Consider the following 23,659-nt stretch of genomic DNA (forward strand, 5'->3'; position numbering starts at 1 on the left):
CCTTGTCCCTGGGTTTGTTAACACCACTTCCTCCCCGCCCCCACCTCCCATGTCTCCCGAGAACTGTCGGTCCCATTGTTTTCTCCTCCAGATTGTTCATCCAGCCTATTGTAATTAGACAGACCTGCGGAGATAATAACATGCACAAAAATAAGACAGAGCAAAACCAAGCAACAATATACAAGAAAACAACAACAACAAACCACTGACAAAGAACAAATTAAAACACAACAAGAAAGAAAAGCTTGTAGTTAGTTTAAGGATCGTTGGCCTTTAGGAGTGTGTTCCAGTCCAGTTTGTTGTGGATTGATAATTTTACTTTATTGAAATGGATTGATCATTTTTTTTAACTCCAAAACTTACTTTAGTCTCACCATAACTGGCAGTATCCAAGAAATCAGGGGTTGGCTGATGGCCTGGTGATTTTTGTCTCCATATATTTTAAAATAGATACTGATTCAAGGTGCTTCGGGTAATGGTTGCATTGAGATGCAATTCATGTACCACATAGCGTGTCCATTTAAAATGCATGGTTCAGTGGCTCTTAGTATATCGCTGTGATTGAATTCTAGAACATTTTAACCACCCTCAAAAGAAACTCTGTTCCCTTTTCTGTCACCCTCCCATTTCTTTGTGGCCGCCCCCACCCCCACCCCCTCCGTCCTGACCCAGCTCGTTGGCGCTGTGCCCTGGAACTGGTTTGGAATCCTTGAAACCCTGGGCACAACAGAGCAACACACTGCCCAGTCCTGCGCCAGCCTCACCAGGGTTATGCTTGTGCCCCCTGCTGTGCTGGAGCCACTGTGCCCACCCACTGTGCCCACCCATCTCCTAGAGGGCCTTCTTCTTTCTGGGTGGCCTTCTGCTTTAGCAAGCACCACGTCCGTTTCCAGGAACTGGTCTCTCGGTAGCACATCTGCAGCACATGAGATGAAGTCTTGCCATCCTTGCTTCTAAGGAACATTCTGGCCACCCCGGCTCTCTCACTCCTGGAGAGTCGTAGAGTCGACTCCAGCTCATAGCACCCTGATCGCACAGGGTCAGACTGCGCCGGTGGGTTTCTGACATGGTGAATCTTTTTTTGTTTGCTTGTCTTTTTAAAACCGTTTTATTGACACCTCATCCACAGGCCATACAGTTCAATCATTCAGTCGCATCAAGAAGCGTTGTACAATCGTCATCTCCATCGTTTCTAGAACATCGTCTTCTTCCTGGTACTCATTGCCATCTTGATGTGGTAAATCTTCGTGGGAGTACAAAGCCTCATCTTTCTCGCTTGGACGGCTGGTGGTTTCAAACTGCCAGACTTGAGCTTAGCCGCTCGACACGTAACGCACCGCACCACTGCTTATCCATGCCTGTTAGATCTGCCCGTTCTGGTCACTTGAGCGGACTCACAATCCGTGGTCATTTGCGTCTGTCAAGATCCATCCATGTCATGATAGTCTAACACTGGCGTCAGCTAGATGATTCTTCACTTCTTTTTTAGGGCTGAGTAATATTCCACCGTATGGATATTTTGTTTATCTCTCTCTTTTTTTTCAGAGTCTTCGACCAATGTTTAATCGGGTTAGTTGTCTTCTTTTTAAAATCATTGTATTGGGGGTTCATACAACTCCTATCACAATCCACACATACATCCATTGTGTCAAGCACACTTGTACATTTGTTGTCATCAGCATTTTCAAAACATTTTCTTTCTACTTGAACCCTTGGTATCAGCTCCTCATTTTCCCCTCCCTCCCCGCTCCCTTCCCTCGTGAACCCTTGATAATTTATAAATTATTAGTTTAGTCGATGGACATTTGCATTATTGGCATTGGCTTTCTCCTCCCCCCAGATAGTTAGCGTCTTGGAAAACCCACAGGGGCAGTTCCACCCTGTCCCGCGGGGTCGCTGAAAGCCAGCGTGACTCGCCGGCAGTGCGGGAGTGATTCATGGCACTGCGTCGGACATGCGTGTACAGATGTATGTGATGTGTGTTTCTATTTCTCCTGTGTGTTTACCTTGCGGTGGGATCGCGGAGTCAGAAGGGACGTCTGTGCTGGGCATTTTGAGGGGCTGCCAGCCTATCCCCCAAAGTGTGGCTCCTCTGTCCTCGCTGTCTTCCCAATGGCACAGAAAGGAGGATGAAGACTTCCATGATAATTATGGATTTCTGTTTCCCCCTTCGGTCCTGTTAGTGTTTGCTTCCCACACACGGAAGGTGTATCCACAGTGCCCTTGGGCACCTGTCCTCGGGTAGAGCTGTTAAAGAGAAGAAGGAGAGGAACAGAGAACCTCTGTTCAGTCCCTGTACTTGGGGTCCCCCCCAAGTGTCACTGACCTGCGGCACCCCCAGGTAGCGGTCCACAGGCTCTCTTGGCACCCATGGGTGAGAGACTGAGGTCGGCTCTCCCCAGCATGGCCCCGGGTCTTCAAGCATGCTTTTCTCTTGGTCTTGAACTTCCCCATTGCCTGAGGTCATGCCACCTGTCCTGTAGGTCTCCGTTTGGGAAGTCCTTTCCCCAGAGCAGTCTGGATCTGTCCCTGCCCCCTGTCCGAGGAGCAGGACTCGGCCCGTCTCCTGCAGCCACGAGTCCCTTGGGGGCCGGGACACAGTGGTCCATCCAGTGGCTCATTGAGGCTTCTGGAAGGACTCATCACGCCCCGCATCCTGAGCCAGATACCCTGGCAAAGTCTCTATGACTGTAGGGAAGTTCGGGCCCCGTGGCAGATCACCAAGTGGTGAGGGGTCTGCCTCTCTTCTGGGCAGCCCTCCTGGTGGGCGCAGCCTATTCTCAGCCGCTGGGGGAGGGTGGCTGGCGCTTGGTAGCAGCTCTGGCCCGAGCGCTGGGAGAGGTGACAGGCGTGATGAGAGGAGATGGTGAGGTTGGCCTGTAATTAGGCCGTGCTGAGCCGGCACTCGCCACTCACACCACATGCAGAGAGGAGATGAGGGGGGCTCTCTCCTGAACGCCCCTCTACAGCTACAGATCTCTTGGCTTTTAATTAGAGCCATTGGTTTAAATTTTTAGGGGGTCAGAAAGCCTGGGGCTCCAACTCGCCCCACTTGCTTGCTCGTCAAACCTCTAGGGCATGTGCGGCTGCATGTGCACGGTGTCTCCTGTTGTACAGGGCCCACGGGAGCTGTTTCAAACACCGTTTGCCCTGCTGCAGGTGCCACATCCTCCTAGCTACCCCGTCCCGCCACTCCAGCCCCTGTGGCTTCCTTGATGGGGCTGCCACACCAGGTTGTGCAGCCCAGGGCAGGAGTGGGGCCAAAGTCCAGCCCACACCCCATAGCTGCCCCTGGGTGGCTCCATGGCAGGGTGCCCCGCTCTTTCTAACATGAACCAGCATGGCCACGTCCCCTCCTCGTAGGCTGGGCTCTCGCCTGATGATCACACTGGGTCCTGGTCCTGCCCCCGAGGTTTCTCCCCCCGCGGGACGTCAAGTGAATCTGATCTTGTTCCCCAGCTTCCCACACAGTCGCCTGCCTCCCTCATCAGGTGGACAGGCAGGACACCTGCCACTGTCCACTGTGGGCAGGCAAGGAGGAGGAGGTGACTGAGCTTGGGCATTCTGGGCTCCACAGCGTGGGGGGCTTGACGGTCCTGCCTCCCGCAGTCTTACTGTTATGACGCAAACGATAGTGACATTTTTTTTCATTCCCTACGAAGGAGGAGGAAGGGGAGTTTGCCAGAGGCTTTGGCGGGCAGGGCAGGCTGTCCAGGGGCGTGTCTGTGCCTGCCTGTGCCTGCGAGAGGGACCGGGCTGCATGGGCCTGCCCAGCCCTACTGGAAAGGCTGTGGGGTGCACTCTGTGGACCTGGGGCACAAACAGCACACAGGGGGCTGTAGAAGACAGCTGGAAACCCGAGGGTGCAGGGGCCAGCTTTGGGTGGGGGTGGGGGGCGCGGAATAATATGCGCGCACATGCTTTGTGAGGTGTCTGGGGAAGGGAGACGTGTGGCGAGGGCAACAGCCCAATACACGCTGGCCCAGTGGCTGGCAGCTGGGACCCCTGCTTCAGAGTTCTTACGCATGTGTTTCTGGATTTACATTTTTATACAATTTCCCCCCCACGCAATATTAGATCATTAGCATTTTCCACCTTGTTAAAAAGTTTTGGACGAAGTAATTTTAAAATAATTACTCCATATACCATAATCCATTTACCCACGTTTACAATATTGATGAGGCTGGGGGCTTATCCTGTCACCAAGGCTCCTTGATTACATTAAGGTGCTCGCGCACCCGGAGCGTGAGCAGCTTGGAGCTTCTAGATAGCTTCTAACTGCCGCCTCCTTTCCGGGAGGGATCAATGACCCCTGAGTCTGGTTGAGGGGCTGGTGGGCTTGCTCTCCGAGCAACTCAAAATACAAGAAAGCCAACACGCCCTTCCATCGGGTCGATGCTGACTCACAGCGACCCCGCAGGACAGGGTAGAACTGCCTGTGTGGGCTGCGAGGCTGTATCCCTTTTGGGGAGTAGATAGCCTCATCTTTCTCCCGAGAAGCAGCTGGTGGTTTCCAATTGCCCACCTTGTGGTGCGCAGCCCACAGGCTTAAGGCTCCCCTCCGTTTAAGGGGAGGAGCCGATGCAGAGACAGGCTGGGGGCTGGCTGGGAGTAGGCAGGGAGGAAATGGGGCTGGGGCCAGAGCAGACCCGCAGGGGAACCCCCCTCCCCCCACTCCCTGTTGCCCCAATCCTGGGCTTGGGGTTAGGGCCGGTGCCGAGGTGTGAGGTTCAAGTACTCAGGCTGGCCTTCAGGCACCTCTCGTCACCCACCACCTCAGGATGGGTGCATCAGAGTGCCTGCTGGGTACAGAGCTCCGTCTGGGGCCAGGTGGGCTAGAGCAATTGGTGGGTGACAGCGGGGTCCCCGTCAGAGGGTCTGTGTGGCTTCTCGGGGCACGCTGGCAGCACCACTCAGTGGGTCAGGGACTATGCTCTGATGATGTCCGAGGAGCCTTCCCACCGTGGAGAGGCAGCAGAGGGGCCTGGATCTAGTGGGAGCCCTCTCAGTAACAGGGGGCTGACCACCATGGGTGTGGGCCTGGCAGGCCTGACTCTGAGTCCGGGGCTCTAGCTAGTCCAGCCGGGCCTGCCGAGTGGAGCGCTCTGTGCAAAGCGTATCCGGGACCCCACCTGGGCGGCAGGGCGGCGGGGTCCTCTGCTCCTCCCCGGCCCTCCAGGTCTCTGTTTGCTGTCTCAGAGTGGGTGGACGCTGCCTGTGCCTTTGGGGTGTGGTCAGAGGAGGGGTCCTCCATGCTCCCTTCCAGAGGTGAGCCTCACCTGCCTCTCCTTCCACTACCCCTGCGGGCTGCCTCAGAGTCCTGGCTCTGGGCACCGGCTCTTTCTCCTTGGCCTTCTTCTCAGGGGCCCGTCCCGAGGTCAGCGTGGAGAGGGGCAGGGGGAAGGAGGAAGCTGGGCATGGGCACATGCCTGTGGCCAGTCCACCTGGAAGTCACTCTCTGCTCTGTTGAACCTGCTGCCTTATCAGACAGCGCCTCTCTGAAGGCGTGTATGTTGTGTGTGGCGCCTGGGAAGGGCCTGGCATTCAGGGGCCCCCAGTCGGGCCTCTGGGAGCCTAGCGTGTTCTGCAGCTCTGGAGTCTAGAGGAGTCTAGAGGAGTCTCTGCCGGACAGGCGTTGACAGGCGTTGACCGTCCTCTCCCCTCCCCCCAGGGCACAGGACACCCCAGTACCCGGCAGTCTTGGGGACTGCTGTATTGTTAGGGCCTAGCCGTCTTGATACCATGGTCGAGAGAGGAAAACCAATTTTTCACTTGAGAGGCTCGGCACCGAAGCTACACATGTAACTGTCCCCGCCTGCCTCCTCCGCCCGGTGCTCTGCGGCCGCAATTGATGCGCGCAGCCTCTGCCGCCACCACTCGGACCCACGCGGGGCACTGCGTCCCGGGGGTGTCTGGGGGCACGCTGGTGTGGGGACGCCAGCTTTCCGAGCCCCCGCTTCATCACCTGCAGACACCCCCCAGGCTTCCATGGGGCACGTGCAAAGCCCACCCCCCAGCCCCCCGTGGGTGGCACATTATCAGCTCTACGTAAGCGCCATTTGCCATCTCCAGAGCCGAGTCGGGGCGCATCCTCCCCCCACCCCCACCTCCCTCACCACCAGACAGTGCACCTGCACAAAATGTCAAGTGTCTGGGCTTCCGGCAGAGTGCCGCCGGCCCAGGGTGGGTAGCTGGGGTCATCTCAGGAGACTGAAGCTTTGACGTGCATTCTTCTGGGCCTCTGTTGAATTGTTAACACGGAGGAATGAATAAGTTATTGTCCAGTCAGTGTGGCCACTCAGGGTGTATGTGTGTGTGTGTGTGTGTGTATATGGGGGGGGTGGGGGTGTAAGACAGGCCTCAGGGGAGTCAGTGTCCCCAGGAGCTCTCTGAGGACCTGATTCATTGAGCTAGTCAGTTAATAGTCTCCAGTCCAAGAGTGAGGGTCCGATCAGAGTCCCATGGGGTGGACTCCCTAGGGGCTCCTGGAGAGGGGTCCCATTTGGCTACATCTCTTCATCTGCCTTGGCCCTGGGACTTGTCCCCCTCATCTCTGGCTTACTCTTCAGCTGAGAGGTGGGACTCCAAGGCGGTCCTTGGGGGACCGACTCTGATTTTCTCTGACCCAGTGACCCACCTGTGATACTCCCACCGGCATCCCCAGGGAAGGGCAAGGGGAGCCCCTCACTGTGCTGACTCCTCCTCCTGCCAGTCCTGGGCAGGGGCTTCCCTCCTCCTCTCTGAGCCCCCCACCCTCTCACTGCCATTGGGTCGATGCCAACTCAAAGTGACTCTACAGGACCCTACAGAACTGCCCCTGTGAGTTCCCGAGACTAACAGTTTATGGGAGTAGAAAGCCCCATCTTTCTCCCACAACGTGGCTGGTGGTTTCAAACTGTAGACATTGCAGTTAGCAGCCCAACATATAACCACTGTGCCACCAAGTCTCTCATATTAGGTTCCCTGTTCTCTACTCTTCTGGCCGTGTGGCCAGGCCCAACGAACTTCCACTCTCCAGGCCTCAGTTTCCCCACTCCCAGACCTGCAGCTGTCTGTATGGAGCAGAAGTGCCCTCTGGTCAGCTCAGTGAGGCCTTTGTGCTACGAGTAGTCTGCTTGCTCTCCCAGGGTCAGGGGGACCGGTGGTCCTCTGACGACTCAGGATACTCCCCGCTCGCCCACTGCCACCATGCCCTGCAATGGTTTGATTCGGCTCTTGTGATCAGCTGACCCTGCTCACACGAGCTTGGTACCTGCTGGGAGAGGAAGAGGAAGGTGAAGAAGAAGAAATGAGAAGATTCAGGGTGGCATCTGACCTCCTTTAACTTCACAGCGGGGAGTAACATCACCGGTCAGCACCAGATGCTCAAGGCTGATCCCTGTGAGGTCAGACCTGCGCCCACCTTTATTACCAGTCCTGCCACCAGTCCCTACTGCCACCCCCCACCCCCACCCGTGGATGCTCTACTGCTTGCTGGGCTCCACAAGTCATTGCAATGGCCACACAGAACGTCAGACCCTGCTCACGATGATGAGGTTTATTTAGGACATGACAGGAGACAATTCCGGTGAGAAATGCTCAGGAGACAGTTGTTCAGGCAGGGTGTGTGTGTGTGTGTGTGTGTGTGTGTGTGTGTGCCTCTCTCTGGTCCACAGCCACTTGGCCTGCTCAGTAATGTCACAAAACTCCTTTAAGGCTACCAATAAATGCCCAAAGGGTATGCTACTCCACTACAAGCCTCAGTCACTCAGTTCCATTTCCATGGCACTGCAGACCCCGCTCCCCCAACTGAGTGCCCAGAGGCGCCTCACTCCACAAGCCAGCCTCCTGCCCAAAAGCAGCTCTGTGGGCTGGGCAGGCCACATGCTCTGGCTCCTGGTCCTGCTGCTGCCCCTTCTCTGGTGTCAAGCTGTGTCCTATGTGCAGGGCTCTCGGGGCCCATTTCTGGCTCTTCTCTGTTGCTGCCGGTGAGAGCTCTTTTCCTGTGTCTGAGATGGCCCGTTTCATACCTGATGGCCCCCACAATGAACCCTGTTAACAGTCACTCACAACTGAATCATCATCCAGTCAGCACCTATCCAGAAAGCAGAGGTGGCTTCGTGGGAGTAACAAGGGCTATATGGCTAGTAGAGCCAGATTAACCAAAGCACTACGTGATGAGGCGGCTACCCCCTTACCCCCTTCTCCTCTAGCAGCTACCAAAACACAGTCGAGAAGAAGCAGGCCTTCAGGAGACTTAGCGTTCAGGGTGATGGCAACCCGGCGCCCTGGTGGGGTAGTGGTTACGCACTGAGCTGCCAATGGCCAGGTCCGCAGTTGGAATCCACCAGCCGCTCCCCAGGAGCAAGATGGGGCTTTCTACTCCTGAAAAGAGAGACAGTCTTGGACACAACAGGAGCAATTCTGTTGTGTCCTATAGGGTCACTAAGAGTTGGAATTTATTCAATGGCAGTGAGTTCTTTTGAGTGGTGGGAGCTAAGGTGGAGGGCTGTGAAAGGCTTGATGAGAAGGAGCCAATGGTCCTGCTTGGTAAGTGTAGTGGGCTTGTTCGGCAGGGTTTTAAAGAATGCATAGGAGTTCTCTAGGTGGCAAGTTGAGGTAGGACATTATAAGCAACAGGAATGGCGAAGAGGCAGGCAAGAGCCACACACACGAGGGCCCGGTGAGGGGCTTGTGTGGATGGAGGAGGGTGTGTGTGTGGGGGGTGTGTGTGTGTAGGAAACAAGGTGAGCTTGGCTGTCAGAACTGTACAAGAAGGGCCTTACTGACCAGTTTTAGGTTGTGGCCCAATGCTGAACATGCTCTGGAGGCTTTAAGTCCCAGGAGCCCCGCCCGAGCGCACAGACGCCCAGCAAGTCCCTTCCCCGATCCTTTTAGGGCATCTCGGGGGGCCAATCCAGCTCATCAGTTACACTTACATGTTAAAGGTAAGGGTGTCTGCCAGGCCCACGGTCATGAAAGCACGCCATCTTTAAGCCTCATTAAGGCGCGTTAAATGCTAATGAATTTAGCGAGGGGTGTCTTGGGGCCTCTGTTTCCTTGGCAACATGTGCGAGCAGGTGCTTTATAATGAGCGCCCCTATTTTAAAAGGGAGCCGGGAGGGCCGCTTTGATAGGCTGCGTGCTGGACGCTGATGGGCGAGTGATGAACAAAGCCGGCGGAGGCCGGTGGAGATGCTTTGTGCACTCAGAAACATCAGCTCGATGGGTGGTTTCTATAGAAACCACCCCCCCTGGGCAGGAGACGGAGCTCCAGAGGCTCACCTAAGAAACAGCCTCTCCAGCCTCGCCAGCCGCAGGGCCAGCGCGTGCCCGACTCAGGACCAGGGGCTCAGATGTCCGCCCTCCCATCAGGCCCTCCCATCCTTTGGCCCTAGATGCCCCCCCCCTGCTCCTAGCAACAAGAAGAATCAACACTAGGGGTTCTTTCCTCCCTTCAGGGAACTTGGAAGAAACTTTTTATTATTGAAAAATGTAAATATATACACTGAAGCAGAGCTACTCTTTTAACAAACCTCCAACGCCCGCCAGCAGCCTGCCTTGGCAATTCTGAGCGGCTGGCCGAGCAAGTTCAATGCATAAACCCCCGAGCCAAACTTGCTGCCACCGGTCCGATTCTGACTCCTCTCGACCCTGCAGGAGGGGGCAGAACTGACCCGGGGTCCCCGAGGTGGTAAATCTTTATGGCAGCAGAAAGCCTCATCTTTCTGCCGAAGAGCAGCTGGTGGATTTGAACGGTTGACGTGGTTGGGTGGCAGCCCAGCTCGTAAGCCAGTAGCAGTGAGAGCTCCTTGGTTTTGTGTAGAACCTCTCCATTTCCCCAAAGCCTCCTCCTTTCCTGCCCTCTCCCGCTGGGCTAGCGCCAAGAACGGCTCAGCTGTCACCACAGCTCTTTTGTCAGCACGTCCTTTCTTTGAAAGATAACTACAGACGGGTCAGTTCCGGCTCACCGTGACCCCGTAGGGCAGCGTAGAACTGCCCTGTGGGTTTCCCAGACTGCAGCCACGACCCATCCTGACCCGCACGCAGCACCGCAGGATGGGCCACTGCAGGGCCTCGTGACACCCTCGCAATGGGCCACCACGTGCCAGCCCATCTTGTGGAGGGCCTTCCTCTCTCATGCCGCCCTCCGCGTCCCCCAAGCATGATGTCCTCCTCCGGGGACTCTTCACGGAAGCAGGAAGCCCTGTCTTTCTCCCTCGGCGAGGCTGTGGTTTTGGACCGCTAACCTTGCAGTTGGCCGCCCGACTCGTAACCCACTATGCCACCAGAGCTCCTGGAAAGATAAAGACTTTTTTTAAAGGAATTGTAATGTGATAACGTCTAACAATTTAGCAATAATTCCTTAATAATTCCCAAGGGCCGAGGCGTGTTAAAATATGCTTGGTTGTCCACCGATGAAACATACAACGTTCCTCTAGTTCTTTAATGCTTCCTCCCAACCCCCCATCATGACCCCAATTCTACCTTACAAATCCGGCCAGACCGGAGCATGTACAAGGGTACAGATAAGAGCTGGAAACACAGGGAATCCAGGACAGATAAACCCCTCAGGACCTGTATTGAGAGTAGCAATACCAGGAGGGGAAGGGGTAGGTGCGGGGAGAAAGGGGAAACCGATCACAATGATCTACATATAACCCCCTCCCAGGGGGATGGACAACAGAAAAGTGGGTGAAGGGAGACATCGGTTCAGTATAAGACATGAAAAAATAATAATAATTTATAAATTATTAAGGGTTCGTGAGGGAGGGTGGGCAAGGGAAGGCAAAAAATGGGAAGCTGATACTAAGGGCTCAAGTAGAAAGAAAAGGTTTTGAAAACAATGATGGCAACAAATGTACAAATGTGCTTGGCACAATGGATGGATGCATGGATCGTGATAAGAGCTGTATGAGCCCCCAATAAAATGATTTTTTAAACTAAAAAAAATTCTAATATCTATAGCTCCTTGGTTGCCTTGTGCAGTTTGAAATAGTTGTCTTGGTTGAGTTGTGATGGTCCAGTTGAGAGGATTGAGATGGATGAGCTGAAACAAAATGTGTGTGGACTGTTGCCTGTAAAGCGGATGAACGACTCTGTAAACCTTCACACAGGAAAGCCTCCTATAAAACGCCATCCAAGCACCGCCACTCAGAGAACAGGCTTGCTGACAAGAGGAAAGACGTGAATGATTGCTATGGTGGAGAGAGGTTTTCTCATTTTCATTTGTCTGGCCTTGTTGGATTGGCCAGCCCCTCTGCTTCTCTGCTGTCCTTGTGACTCATTGGCTAGAGGATAAAACACCAACCCCACACCCACTGCTGCCCAGCTAACTGCAACTCATGGTGACCCCATGGGACAGAGCAGACCGGTGGGTTCCCAAGCTTACGTCACCTGCTGCTGCTGTTGTCAGTGCCATCAGGCCCGTTCCGACTCAGAGACCCCACCTGGGCACATCAGAACATGGCATTGCCCGGTCCTGTGCCACCTCTCAATTGTGCTGACATTTGAGCCCCTCAGTGCAGCCACTGTGTCCATCTGTCTTGCTGAAAGTCATCCTCTTTTTCCCTGCCCCTCTGCTTTACCAGTAGGAGCCCTGGTGGCATAGTTGTTACGCGTTGCGCTGCTAACCACAAGGCCAGAAATTCAAAACCACAGCCGCTCTGCGGGAGAAAGATGGGGCATAAGAAGTTACAGTCTCCCCACATGGAGGAAGCACACCAGCCTGTGCGATCACGAGGTGTCGAAGGGATCAGGGATCAGGCATCGTCAGAACAAAACATCTTACCATAGTGAATGATGCGGGGAGTGGAGGCCCAAAGCCCATTTGTAGGCCACTGGAGATCCCCTTGCAGAGGGGTCTCGAGGAGGAGAGGAGCCAGTCAGGGGGCGATGTAGCAACGATAAAAAATATAACTTTCCTCTAGTTCCTAAATGCTTCCTCCCCGCTCCAACTATCATGATCCAAATTCTACCTTGCAAGTCTGGCTAGACCAGAGGATGTATACTGGTACAGATAGGACCTGGAAACACAGGGAGTCCAGGAAGGATGATCCCTTCAGGACCAGTGGTGTGAGTGGCAATACTGGGAGCGGAGAGAGAGAGTGGATTGGAAAGGTGGAACTGATTACAAGGATCTACATGTGACCTCCTCCCTGGGGGACGGACAACAGAAAAGTGGGTGAAGGGAGACTCTGGACAGGGCAAGATATGGCAAAATAATAATTTATAAATTATCAAGGGCTCATGAGGGAGTGTGGACTGGGGAGCGGGGAGGGAGGGGAATAAAATGAGGACCTGATGCCAGGGGCTTGCGTGGAGAGCAAACGTTTTGAGAATGATGAAGGCAATGAATGCACAGATGTGCTTTACACAACTGATGTATGTATGGATTGTGATGAGTTGTATGAGCCCCTAATAAAACGATTAAAAAAAAAAAGAAGTTACAGTCTTAGAGACCCCCAGGCGCGGTTGTACCCTGTCCTGCAGGGTCTCTGCGAGTTGGCATTGACTCAGTGGCAGAGGGTTTGGTTTGGGTTGGTTCTACTCTAACAAGCATGATGTCCTTCTCCAGGGACTGGTCTCTCCTGACAACAGGTGCAAAGGACATGAAACCAAGGAGCAGGCTGTATTTTGGTTATATTCCTCCCGGGACGCAGCTGTTTGTTCGTTTAGCAGTTCATGGCACCAACGCCGTCATTCAGAAGCTTCGATTCTTCTTTGGTCTTCCTTCCCCGTGCCCAACTTTCTCAAGCATATGCGCTGAGGTGGAAAATGCCATGGCTCGGCCCGGCGCACCTTAGTCTGTTCAAAGTGATGTGCCTGCTTTGCACCACTTTAAAGAGGAAAATGCCATGGCTCGGCCCGGCGCACCTTAGTCTGTTCAAAGTGACGTGCCTGCTTTGCACCACTTTAAAGAGGACCTTGCGCCACAGATTCCCCCAGTGCAATGCGGCATTTGATCTCGCGACTGCTGCTTCCGTGAGCTTTGATTGTGGATCCAAGCAAGATAAAATCCTTGACAACTTCAACCTTTTCCCCACTTATCATGATGTTACCTGTTGGTCCAGTTGTGAGGATGTTGATCTTTTTTACATTGAGCTGTCATCGTACTGAAGGCTGCGAGCCTTGATCTTCATCAGCAAGTGCTTCAAGTCCTCCTCATTTCAGCGAGCAGAGTCGTGGCACCTGCACATTGCAGGTTGTTAATAAGCCTTCCTCCAGCCCTGATGACTCGTTCTTCTTCAGAGCCCAGCTTCTCTGATGATTTACCCCGCACACAGGTCGACTACGTATGTGAGAGGGTCCAACCCAGAGGCACACTTTTCCTGATGTTAGACCATGAAGTATGCCCTTGTTCCGTTCATACAAGTACCTCTTGGTCCACAGACAAGTTCTGCAGGAGCACAATGCAGTGTTCTGGAATTCCCCGTCTTCTCAAGGCAATCCATAGTTTGTGATGGTCCACACAGTCGAATGCCTTGGCACAGTCAATAAAACACAAGTCCACGTCTTTCTGGTAGTCTCTGCTCTTGGTGAAGAACCGTCTGTCATCAGCGATGATATCATTGCTCTTCTGCACATCCTCTTCTGCATCGGCCTGGATCTCCAATGAACTGTGCAACCATTGTCGGATGAGCTTCAGCAAATTTTTCCTTGCATGTGATATCAGGGATAGTGCTGTATAGTTTGAGCAGTCTGTTGAATAGAAATAAAGATCTCTTACAATCGGTTGGCCACGAAGCATGGCCTTCTTGAAATCTCCAATAGGCGACCGTGGTTGATACTTTTTCCACATCACCTATGTCCTTATTAGCTTTTCTCTCTTATTTTTCTATTCATTACTGAAAGAGAAGTGTTAAACTCTGAAACAGCAATTGTGGATTTCCCACTTTTCCCCTACAGGCATGACAATTTTTACTTCCTGTATTTAATATTCTTCTTTGTCTCTGGAGATACTCTTTGACTTCGATCCTTTGTTAATTTAAAATTTGGACTATAATACTTATTATTTTAATTGTTTGGATAGCAACACATTCTTGAAAAAAACACTTTATTGTTAATTGGGCGAAGGTTTAACTTCAGATCAGTTTCCCATCAAAAGCTCCATGCGGGTTTTGTTGCACCTCATTGGTTGCTGTCCCCACCGTGTAGCACCCATGTCCCTGTGCTTCTCCTCTCCGTTCTTCCGTTCGTCCCAAAGCCCCTGGACTTTGTGATTGCGAAAACCTTCCTTTGGATGGCAAATGGTGGGTTCCTTGAGTGTGCCTGCCTCCCGGTGTTCCTGCCCTTCTTGTACACCTATTGTTGGGCTGAAAACGGAACCACAGGGGAGAGTTTATTTCCAGACTGAAGGGTGGCTAAGGGTCATGGTGTTGGGGCTCGGACCAGTCTCTATCCAACCAGAAAATCTGGTCTTTTCCAGTTGTTCTTATTTGAATGATTGAAGGTGCTGGTCCACGTTCTCTCCGCTCCATCCAGGACCTCCTGGCAGAAAAGGAGCCCTGGGTGGATTACAGTCAGTCCAGGTGTGCTTAAACTCAGGTGGTGTTGTATCCTTCCACCACATGTGTCCGATCTATGTGCTGACCACATAGAAAGGGAGCCCCTGGGCCCTCGGGGGAGTCCTGGTGGTGCTGTGGGTTCAGCGCTGGGCGGCTCACCATGGGTCGGTGTTCAAACCCACCAGCCGCTCCGAGGGAAAAGATGAGGCCGGCTGCACCCAGAAAGATTTACAGCCGCGGAAACCTCACGCAGGGCTGCCATGAGCCCCGGTGGACTGATGGCTGTGGGCTTTGTTTTGTCTTCTTTTGTAGGTCCTGTACCGTGGGAACAAAACTATTTCTACTTTCTTCTTCAATACCCTCAGGAAGAGCTCTTGTACCTTCTCTTGTCTTTTTAATTAAAAAAAGACAAGACAGGAAAGCTCCATTTTAATTTTGCATCTCTGTAAACTGCCATTTCAAGTACAAAACTACATGAATTCCAAGGGAAGGCACATCTGCAAGTATTTTTAAGGAGACTGTTTGGGGCCGTAGGCGTGTTTTCCGTTGGCAAATGCTCCTTGTTCCCTTTTATGCTGCCTCAAAAGAGCCCTGGTGTTGCCGTGTGTTAAGCGTCTGGGCTGCTAACTGGGAAGTCGGCGGAAGAGGGGGCCGTCCGTGGCGGTCAGGGTTCACAGGGAGACCAGCCCCGCGGAGCAGCTCTCCTCTGTCCACTGGGCTCCCTGGGCGAGAAGGGACGGAGAGCTGGGTGGGTTACCGGTCAGTCGATGCGTTTGGTTCGTGCACAGTTTCTAAATTATTAGTGTGATTGGATTCAGGTGTACCATCTTATCACTTGTCTGCATATTACCTGTGCACTCTCTGTTTACTTTCCTCTCCCATCCCCGCTCCCCTTTCCCCCCAAGTCATTTAGGAGATTACTTGAATATGTTCTAGTATTCCATTTTAATTCAGCTACTGACTTTCTGCCACTATGTCCTTGCATCCTTTTTCAGTGCTTAACATCAGAATGAAGGTTCCTAATTTTTCAGTCTCCTTTGAGAGAATGTGTCTCCTGATGGATGATTTACAACATGCAAAATGAGGTCAAGCGTGGCAACCTGGGTTCACTTACCACCCCATTCCCACCCTCGCTGGTGCGCACTCCCTGCTCTCCTGTCCGTCTCCACACATACCGATCTTCTGCTTTCGGAGACCGCAAACTCTTCACAGGAGTAGAAAGCCCCTCATCAGGCTCCCCGGGGTGGCCAGTGGTCTTGAACTGCTGACCTCTCGGTTAGCAGCCCGACGCAGAACCACTACGCCGCCAGGGCTCCTGCTCTCCGGGACAGCGACAGGTAGTACTTGCATTCACATGCGCAGAATGGAGTCCACAGGAGAAGGTTGTCCTGGTCGCTTCCAATAGTCATATGCATTTTAAGGAATTTAAGAAAACAGACCAGACCATCAGTTTTACACTCGACCGTTCATACACATCTTGTTTCCACTCAGTTGTGGCAGTCCTTACTGCCTCGTCACTTAGCCCTCTTCCTCCCAGCGTAGGCGTTGAAAACGCTGCCTTCCTGGTGTGTACTCTTGCTGACTGCTCCTCCTTAGGAAAGCTCTTTTGCAGAGACTCTGGATGCTGTGAGGGTTCCCTGAAAGGTTTTGTTGTACTGTATTAGGTTATTAACTTGGGGTTCTGGTGGTGGAGCGAGCTGTACATCGGGCCAGCCACTGTGCAGGAGAACAATGAGGCTTTCTCCTCCTGTAGAGTTACCGTGTTCTGGCCTGCCCTAGAGGGTCCCCATGAGTCTGAATTCACTCGATGGCTGTGAGAGGCTACCCTCGCTCTTCTCTGGGGAGCATGCTCAGGTTTGGGTTCAGGGCTTTGGGGCAGAATGAATCACATGGAAGCCGGCTCCACACATGCACAGCCCAGGAACCACTGAGGGATTCACTCCAAAGTGACACCTAGACTCTTGATCTCCTTCTCGCAGGTAATTTTCACCTGGGGTTTCTCCTTCACTTCCCTGTGGGCTGCACCAAGAACCAGGGAAACGAAGTTATATGAAGAAGACCACACAATTATATGAAGAAGGATGCAGCATCAGGATTAGAGGCAGGCTGGTTAACAACCTGTGATATACAAATATCACAACCGTGCTTGCTGAAAGTGAGGAGGACTTGCTGGTGAAGGTCAAGGACCACAGCCTTCAGTGTGGATCATGACTCAATGTGAAGAAGACAACATCCTCACCACTGGACCCATCGGGCACATCACAATACATGTTGAAAAGGCTGAAGTTATCAAGGATCCACAGTCAAAACTCATGGAAGCAGCAGTCAAGAGATCAAATTCTGCATCGCATTGGGTAAACCGACCACACAAGACATCCTGAAAGTGTTGCAGAGCAAGGCTGTCACTTTGAACAGACTAGTCTGGCGTGTCTAACCCAGGCCATGGCATTTCCAATGGCCTCATATGCATGTTGGGCATGCATAGGACTCAGACACTGAGTGGGGAAGACCAGCGCAGAACCGATGCCTGTGCATGACGGTGCTGAAACCTGGACCGCCGCAGGAGCACGGACAAATTTATCTCAGAAGAAGTTCAGTCCGAATGCTCCTTAGAGGCAAGGATGGCTGGACGTGGGCATGCTATCAGGAGAGACCAGACCCTGGACAAGGCCATCATGCTGGGTAATGTCACGGGCCTGTGAAAAAGGAAGGTGAGGCCCCTGTGGAGGTGGAAGGGTGGTTCCCACAATGGGCTCGGACCTACCCATGGTGAGGCTGGCACGTGACCAGCAGTGCTTCACCCTGTCGCGCGTGGGCCGCCTGTGAGTTGGAAGCCCCCCCAGCAGCCCCTCACAGCAACCCCAGCAAACCACCTCCCTCGGGTTGAAACCCTCCCTCTGCTCCTTGGCGTCAAAAGCACCATTGCTTTCCTCATGTCTGGGCGCTCACCGGCGCTGGACAGAGCCACGGTGGCACCGTGCCTACGCACTTAGCTGCCAACCAGCTGCTCCGCAGGAGGAAAGATGGGACACTCGGCCAGTCAAGACGGCTGCCTTGGGACCCTACGGAGCAGTTTTTCTCTGTCCTGTCGTGTTGCTGTGGACGAAAGTCTGTCCTGCAGTGTTGCTGTGGACGAAAGTCTGTCCTGCAGTGTTGCTGTGGACGAAAGTCTGTCCTATAGTGTTCCTGTGGACAAAAGTCTGACCTATAGTGTTGCTGTGCACAAAAGTCTGACCTATAGTGTTGCTGTGGACGAAAGTGGGTTTGGTTTGGTAAAATCACCCGCAACAGCGAACATAACACTCACCAGCAAAAACAATGAAGAAGTAAAACTCTCTCTGTTTGCAGATGATATGCTTCTATAATAGAAAACCCCCCAACACTCAACAAGAACATTGTTGAAACTAACTGAAAATTTTAGTACACAAGGCAGGGTATGAGATCAACAGACAGAAATTAATGGGATTTCTTTATACTAACAGAGAGAGCCCTGAAAAGGAAAACAAGAAAGCAATGCTATTGACAATAGCCACTCAAGAGATAAAATATTTAGGAATCAACCTAACCAAAGAGACGGAAGACTTATACAAAGAAAATTACAAAACATCATTACAAGAACAGAGCAGACCTACAAACATGGAAGCACACACAGACTGCTGACGGACAGGGAGACTTCACGGTATGACCGTGTGAATACCACCCAAAGCACCTCTAAATGCAATGCAGCCCCAATCCAGATCCCAGCATGATTCTTCAGGAGATGGAAAAAAGCTAACCACCAACTTTATTTGGAAAGGAAAGAGACCCAGGCTAAGCAAAGCACTACTGGATAAGAAGAGCCAGGCGGGGCACCCACCACGTCCCACTTTTAACGCTTACTTCACAGCCGTGGTCGTCAAAACCGCCCCTCCTGCCTGGAGAGCATCGTGCCCAGTGAAATGAGTCGAGCACAGAAGGACCGATATTGTACGAGATGGCGGTTAGGAAGGAAAAGTCAAGACAAAGGTTTTCAGACCCAAAGAACCACACTCTGATGGTTTCCAGGGGATGCTGGGGGTCGGGGGTGAAGGGGAGAGGAAGGGAGACCTAAGGCTAGAAGGGAGTCAGGCGTTCACCGGGGTGAAGGGGAAGATAGTATTCCAGAAGATGGAGACGAGAAATCAAGGCGTGGGGGTGGGGCGCGGCAGGGCAAGCCATTGGAAAGTTTGATAAGTAGTTTACATTGCTGAATGCAAAATCGATGACGTGAAATGTAACCCCCCCACCACCTAATTGACAATAGAATAGTTTAACATTAAAACATAAAGGGAAAGCCAACGTTTGCCAATCCAACAATTTCTACATGTATAATTAAATCGATTACACTTTTAGTGCACAGCGCTGCACCATCATTATTGCTCTCCTTTGAAATTACTTCGCCACATAGACTCAGTGCCTCTTAATTCTTGCATTGCCTTTTCAGAGGTGATCTGGGATGATAGCGTGCGTCCTTAGGGACCCCAATCTATTTAGAGTTGGTACTGAATTACCCCAGGTGACGCCGTTGATTGCCACGCGCTCACCTGGTCCGTACTGTTGATGTTGGCATGGATGTGATGCCCTTGAACGTTGGAGACCCGTCAACACGGCTGCGGCGATACTCAAGCGCTTTACTCATATATTTACACAAACTCGAAATATTACAGATGTAGTTTTTTCCTTCAGTCCTCGTCTCAGCTTGCGTTTTGTCCCTTCCTTCAGATCTGAGTTCCAGTCTCTTGTCCTGTCTGAAGAACTTGCTGTAGCGTCGGTGGGAGTGAGTTTTTTCTTTTGGGTTTATGTATTTTGGCTGCACGACATCACACCGGTGTGCTGTGCACCTGTTTCCCCAGCGGATGGGTTAACCGAGCACCGAGAAGAGCTGACGTTTGCACTTTGTTAACTTTGATAAAGTCCAGTTTTCCAGCCTCCCTTCACGGCTCATGCTTCTGGCGTCTCTCTAAGGCAGCTCCGCCTCACCCATGGTCCCGAAGATGTGCTCCTCCCACCTCCCGTAAGTTGTGTAGTTTCCCCACATTCTTTCCTTCCCCGCCTCTATAACGTAGGCTCCCAACGGCTCTGGCCACCGCGCCCCTTTTCAGAAAAAAGGAAAACGCGAACTCAGCGGCCGCCACCCCCTCCCAGTGAAAACCGTGCGTACTATCGCCCACAATCCCGCACAGAGTGCGCCTGGTTTTGCCGCCCGCTGGGAATCATCCCAGTGCCCCAGGGGTGAGATCACCCTTTGGGAAACACTGCTCTCTAGACCATCTCGTTGTCTATTCACATGCGTACATACGATCAACCAAACACCTGGTTTCAGTGTATTCATATATGCATGTATATCCACGCACATACACATATATGACAAACCAACAACTTAAGTGCACACACACATGCTGCATATATTGATACCATCTCCTTTCTGTGTCTGCAAACAGTGGCATACAACCCGCCATTTCCCCACCCCCTCCCTCTTTCACCACATAATAAAGAAAAAGGCATTGCCATAAAACGTAATAAAAAAGCCCCTATTAAAGAAAAGCATCAAAAATGGGAAGCGAGTCTTGTCCACAGGGCCGCCCCCCTCCGTGCGCCCTTCTAAAGCAGTGCAGCAGCCCCTCGAACCCTCCCCGAGGGAGCCCGTGGGCTTCAGTGAACCCCGCTCCAACAGGCTTGGTGCCCTCCAGGGGCTCGCGGGGCGCGCTCTCAAATAGTCTTGAGTCTGGAGAACAAACAGTCTGGAGGGGCACGATCGGGGCTGTGGGTGGTGGTGCTGGGGGCAGTTCGTTTTCCCGACGATTTTCTCGTAGGACGACCTCGCCACCTTCAAAGAATGAGCCAGCTTGTTGTCGGCCACGGGCAAGAAACTTCTCACCACAACTCCCGGCTGTTTCCTCAGGAATACAGCTTCCAGTGGCCCGAGAACATCTTCATAAACAAGCCCCCTGATCATCCTGCATCCTTTGAGAAATCAAATCCCCGTACCCCTGAATAACACCATCATCCTCTGAGCAGTACCCCCCACCCCCTGCCCCCCGCCCCAGCCACGGTCCTGATGGGGAGCCCTATTGGAAGACAAACACATGATGGAGAGAACTTGCCAGCAGCAATCCACTGACCGCAGAGCCAGGGTTAAACACCATCTGGGCGGAATGAACCCATGCCCTCCTTAAGGTCAGCATTTCAAAACCACCAGGCCTGCCTTGGGGGACCTAGGGGGTTTCCTCCGCCCACAAACAGTTCCAGTCTTGGAACCTCACAGAGGCAGTCCTGCCTTGTCCCACAGGGTCGCTAGGAGCTGGCACCGACTTGACGGCAGTGCGTTGAACTCTCGGGGCACTGCTTCTGGGCTTACTCACCCTCGTGGACCCTGGAGCGCACGCCCTGCAGGATGGAGAGATTCCGCACGTTCTGCCTTTTTTTTTTTGGTAACAGTTGGGTAGTCATCCGAGGGTAGATGAACCAAAGTCTAGTGATCGATTCCCAGCTGTTTATCTTTATGGACAGTGAAGCTGTCAGTACAGGGCTAGTGGTTACTTGGTGGGCTGCAAACCTCAAAGTCTGCAGTTCGTAATCACTCAGGGGAAAGGCCGGGCTTCCTACTACCGTCCGGCGTGACTGTCTCGGAAACCCACAGGGGCACTTCCACCCGGCCCCTCGGGGTCGCCAGGAGTTGGCGTCGACTTAAAGGCAGTGGGGGTTTTGTTTGTTTGCCTCCAATACCTCCTATATCTTCTTGACATTTAGCTTTATTTCTGGAGTTGGGCTTGCTGGGTTGTACCTCTCGCTGGGTTGAATGGGTATGCTGTTTTGCAAGATGTTATTCACACCCTTTCCAGCGAGGAGGCACAGGCCGCCCCCTGGGGCACGTGTAGTGCCCTCTCTTGGCATCTGGACTGTGTCCCTCCCCGGCACTGTGTCGGAGAGGACCTGGCGAGAAGCGGATGGTGTTTGCGACGGGCGTGGTCTTGGTGCTGGGAGTCCAGATGGTGGATTTGGAGAAGTTACGCCAGGCTGTGATGGGCATTGCCCCTCCCATCCCCTTTTGCCTGCCCCCTCGCCCCTAGGCCCGCTTCCTGTCCCCTCTACTGCCTTAGGGATGAGGGGCAGGTTGTGTGAGCTCTGGTGCCCAGCACAGATGGCAAGGGCAAGGGTGGCCGGTCTGCCCTTTCCTTTCCTTGTCCCTAGCACCTGCCCCCGTATGGAGGAGGGGACAAACTTTCTGCTCAGCCCACCCCTGCCCATGGCCTGTGTGCTGTGGCCCACCTGTGACCCAGGAAGATGGAGCAGGCCGTGGACCTGCAGGGTGTGGGCCCAGGGAAGCAGCCAGGGGGCGGAATTCAGCCATGCCCCACGGGCCCCACGGGCTACACCCCCCACCCACCCCTGCCCTGGCCCCGAGCCTCAGTCTCCCTCACCCGGCGAATGGGTCTGAGAACACCTATCTCAAACGGAGTCTCAAGGCCCTACCTGAGGTCCTCAGGCACATCCAACAGAAGGTGCCAGGGAATGCCAGGCTCGCTTCGCCCCAGACCGGGAGAGGGTGCCAACTCCAGGGGTGCATTTTTTCCCCCTCTCCATTTGCCAAGACTCCGGCCCTTTCCCAGCGGGCAGGCGGAGGAACTGGGCACCTGTTTGTGCTGCCACCACATGGTGGCGCCCCAGCCACTGGTAAACTGACCAGCAGTGGCCAGCCCTTCCTGCTCTGGCCTGTTATTTTCACTGCTGTAATTCAGGGCGCACCCATACTTGTTGTCCCGGTCCTGAAGCCGCTCTCCCAGATCAGTGATTACGGAACAGGCATGGAATGCGCTCAAACACCCCAGAGAAGGACGCCTGCTCAGTCCTTGACACCGTTAGTTTACAAGACAGTGGAACGTGGGTGACGAGGCTAAGGAATGGAAAAGGGGTCTCCAAGCTGAAGCCCGCCTCCGGGCACTTAGGTCCTCCTGTCTCCAAGGACCCATGCTCCCTCCGTGACACGTATCCTTCTGGGGACAGCAGGCTGGGGCCCTGGACTTCTGGGTGTCATGTGCTGGCCCCCTCTGGGCAGGGCGTGGGTCTCCCTAAGTGCCATCCTTCCTGGGACTGCAGGAGTCACCTCTAAATCGAGCTCATCGTGCTGCAGGGGGCCAGGGCGGGGCCCGAGGGGGGTGGGTGGTCAGGCAGGGCTGGGGTTGAGGGTGCGTGTCTGGGACAGGCGCCCAAGAGGCCAGGTGTCTGCTGGGGGCAGGGGCTGGGCGCCAGGCGCCCTCAGGCCTGGGCCGCTCTTGCAGGTGGTGAGACGCTTCACGGCGACGGTGCAGCAGACCCTGGACATCCTCTTCCTCAGGGGTGGCACTGAGTTTCTGAGCAGCACCGACGCGTCCAGCCGGGACTCAGCTGACCGCACCATCATCGCCTGGGACTTCCGCACCTCGGCCAAGATCTCCAACCAGATTTTCCACGTGAGCAGCTCCCGGGGTTCCTGGCCATCCCTGGGAGGGAGGGGCCCACTCAGTCACTTCTTGTGGGGAGGGCTCTGCTCTAGCAGGGGTGGGACTGTGGGCAGGTGGGGGGAGGGGAGGGCAGGAGTCTGTGAACTCAATCTCATCCCTGATCTCAGGCAAGTGCACAGGAAGACAGGTAAGCACAGGCTACCTTGTGCTTGCTTACTGGTCTGTAGGGAACAGTTTCACAAAGATGGGGTGCAAAACCACATGGAAATATTCACTACTGAGTAGTAAGTAAGCACAAGTCAACCATGCTTACCTAGCCTATTGGGTAATCCCATACTGCCTTCATCACCACCCTCACCTACCTGGCAACCAGTCAGCTTGGGCACCAGCTCCCAGCTCTGGCAGGTACTGTGATGTGTGAGGCTGGCGAAGGGCGCTGATTCTGAGCACCTCCATCCCAGTCCCAGCTCACAGTCGCTGCTGGGGCCCAGGCCTTGATGCCTCTTCTCCTCTTTGGAAAATTCAGGGTGATCATGTGAATCACCTCAAAGCTTGTTGGGGGCGTTACCAGAGACAATGTTTATAAAGCACTTAGCACAGTGCCAGGCTCAGAGAGTGTTCACTTAGTGGCCCTCGCTGCCTACCACCACTACCACCACCACCACCATTATTACTAACATCACCACCACCACCACCATTATCACTATTCCATCA

General features: G+C 53.5%; 1 protein-coding gene across 2 annotated transcripts in view; it reads left to right on the top strand.

The window, feature by feature from the left end:
- The window catches only part of WDR25 (WD repeat domain 25), a 162,460-nt gene that overhangs the window by 134,970 nt on the left and 3,831 nt on the right, over positions 1-23,659 (top strand). For both annotated transcript variants that reach the window (XM_045287959.1, XM_004698800.2), the window contains exon 5: positions 22,784-22,954. In XM_045287959.1, coding sequence (XP_045143894.1) covers positions 22,784-22,954 — 171 coding nt within the window. The remainder of the gene's footprint in view (positions 1-22,783; positions 22,955-23,659) is intronic.

This window comes from Echinops telfairi, unplaced genomic scaffold (assembly GCF_000313985.2).
Source record: "Echinops telfairi isolate 266 unplaced genomic scaffold, ASM31398v2 ScPeMD7_18;HRSCAF=68, whole genome shotgun sequence".
NCBI lineage: Eukaryota > Metazoa > Chordata > Mammalia > Afrosoricida > Tenrecidae > Echinops > Echinops telfairi.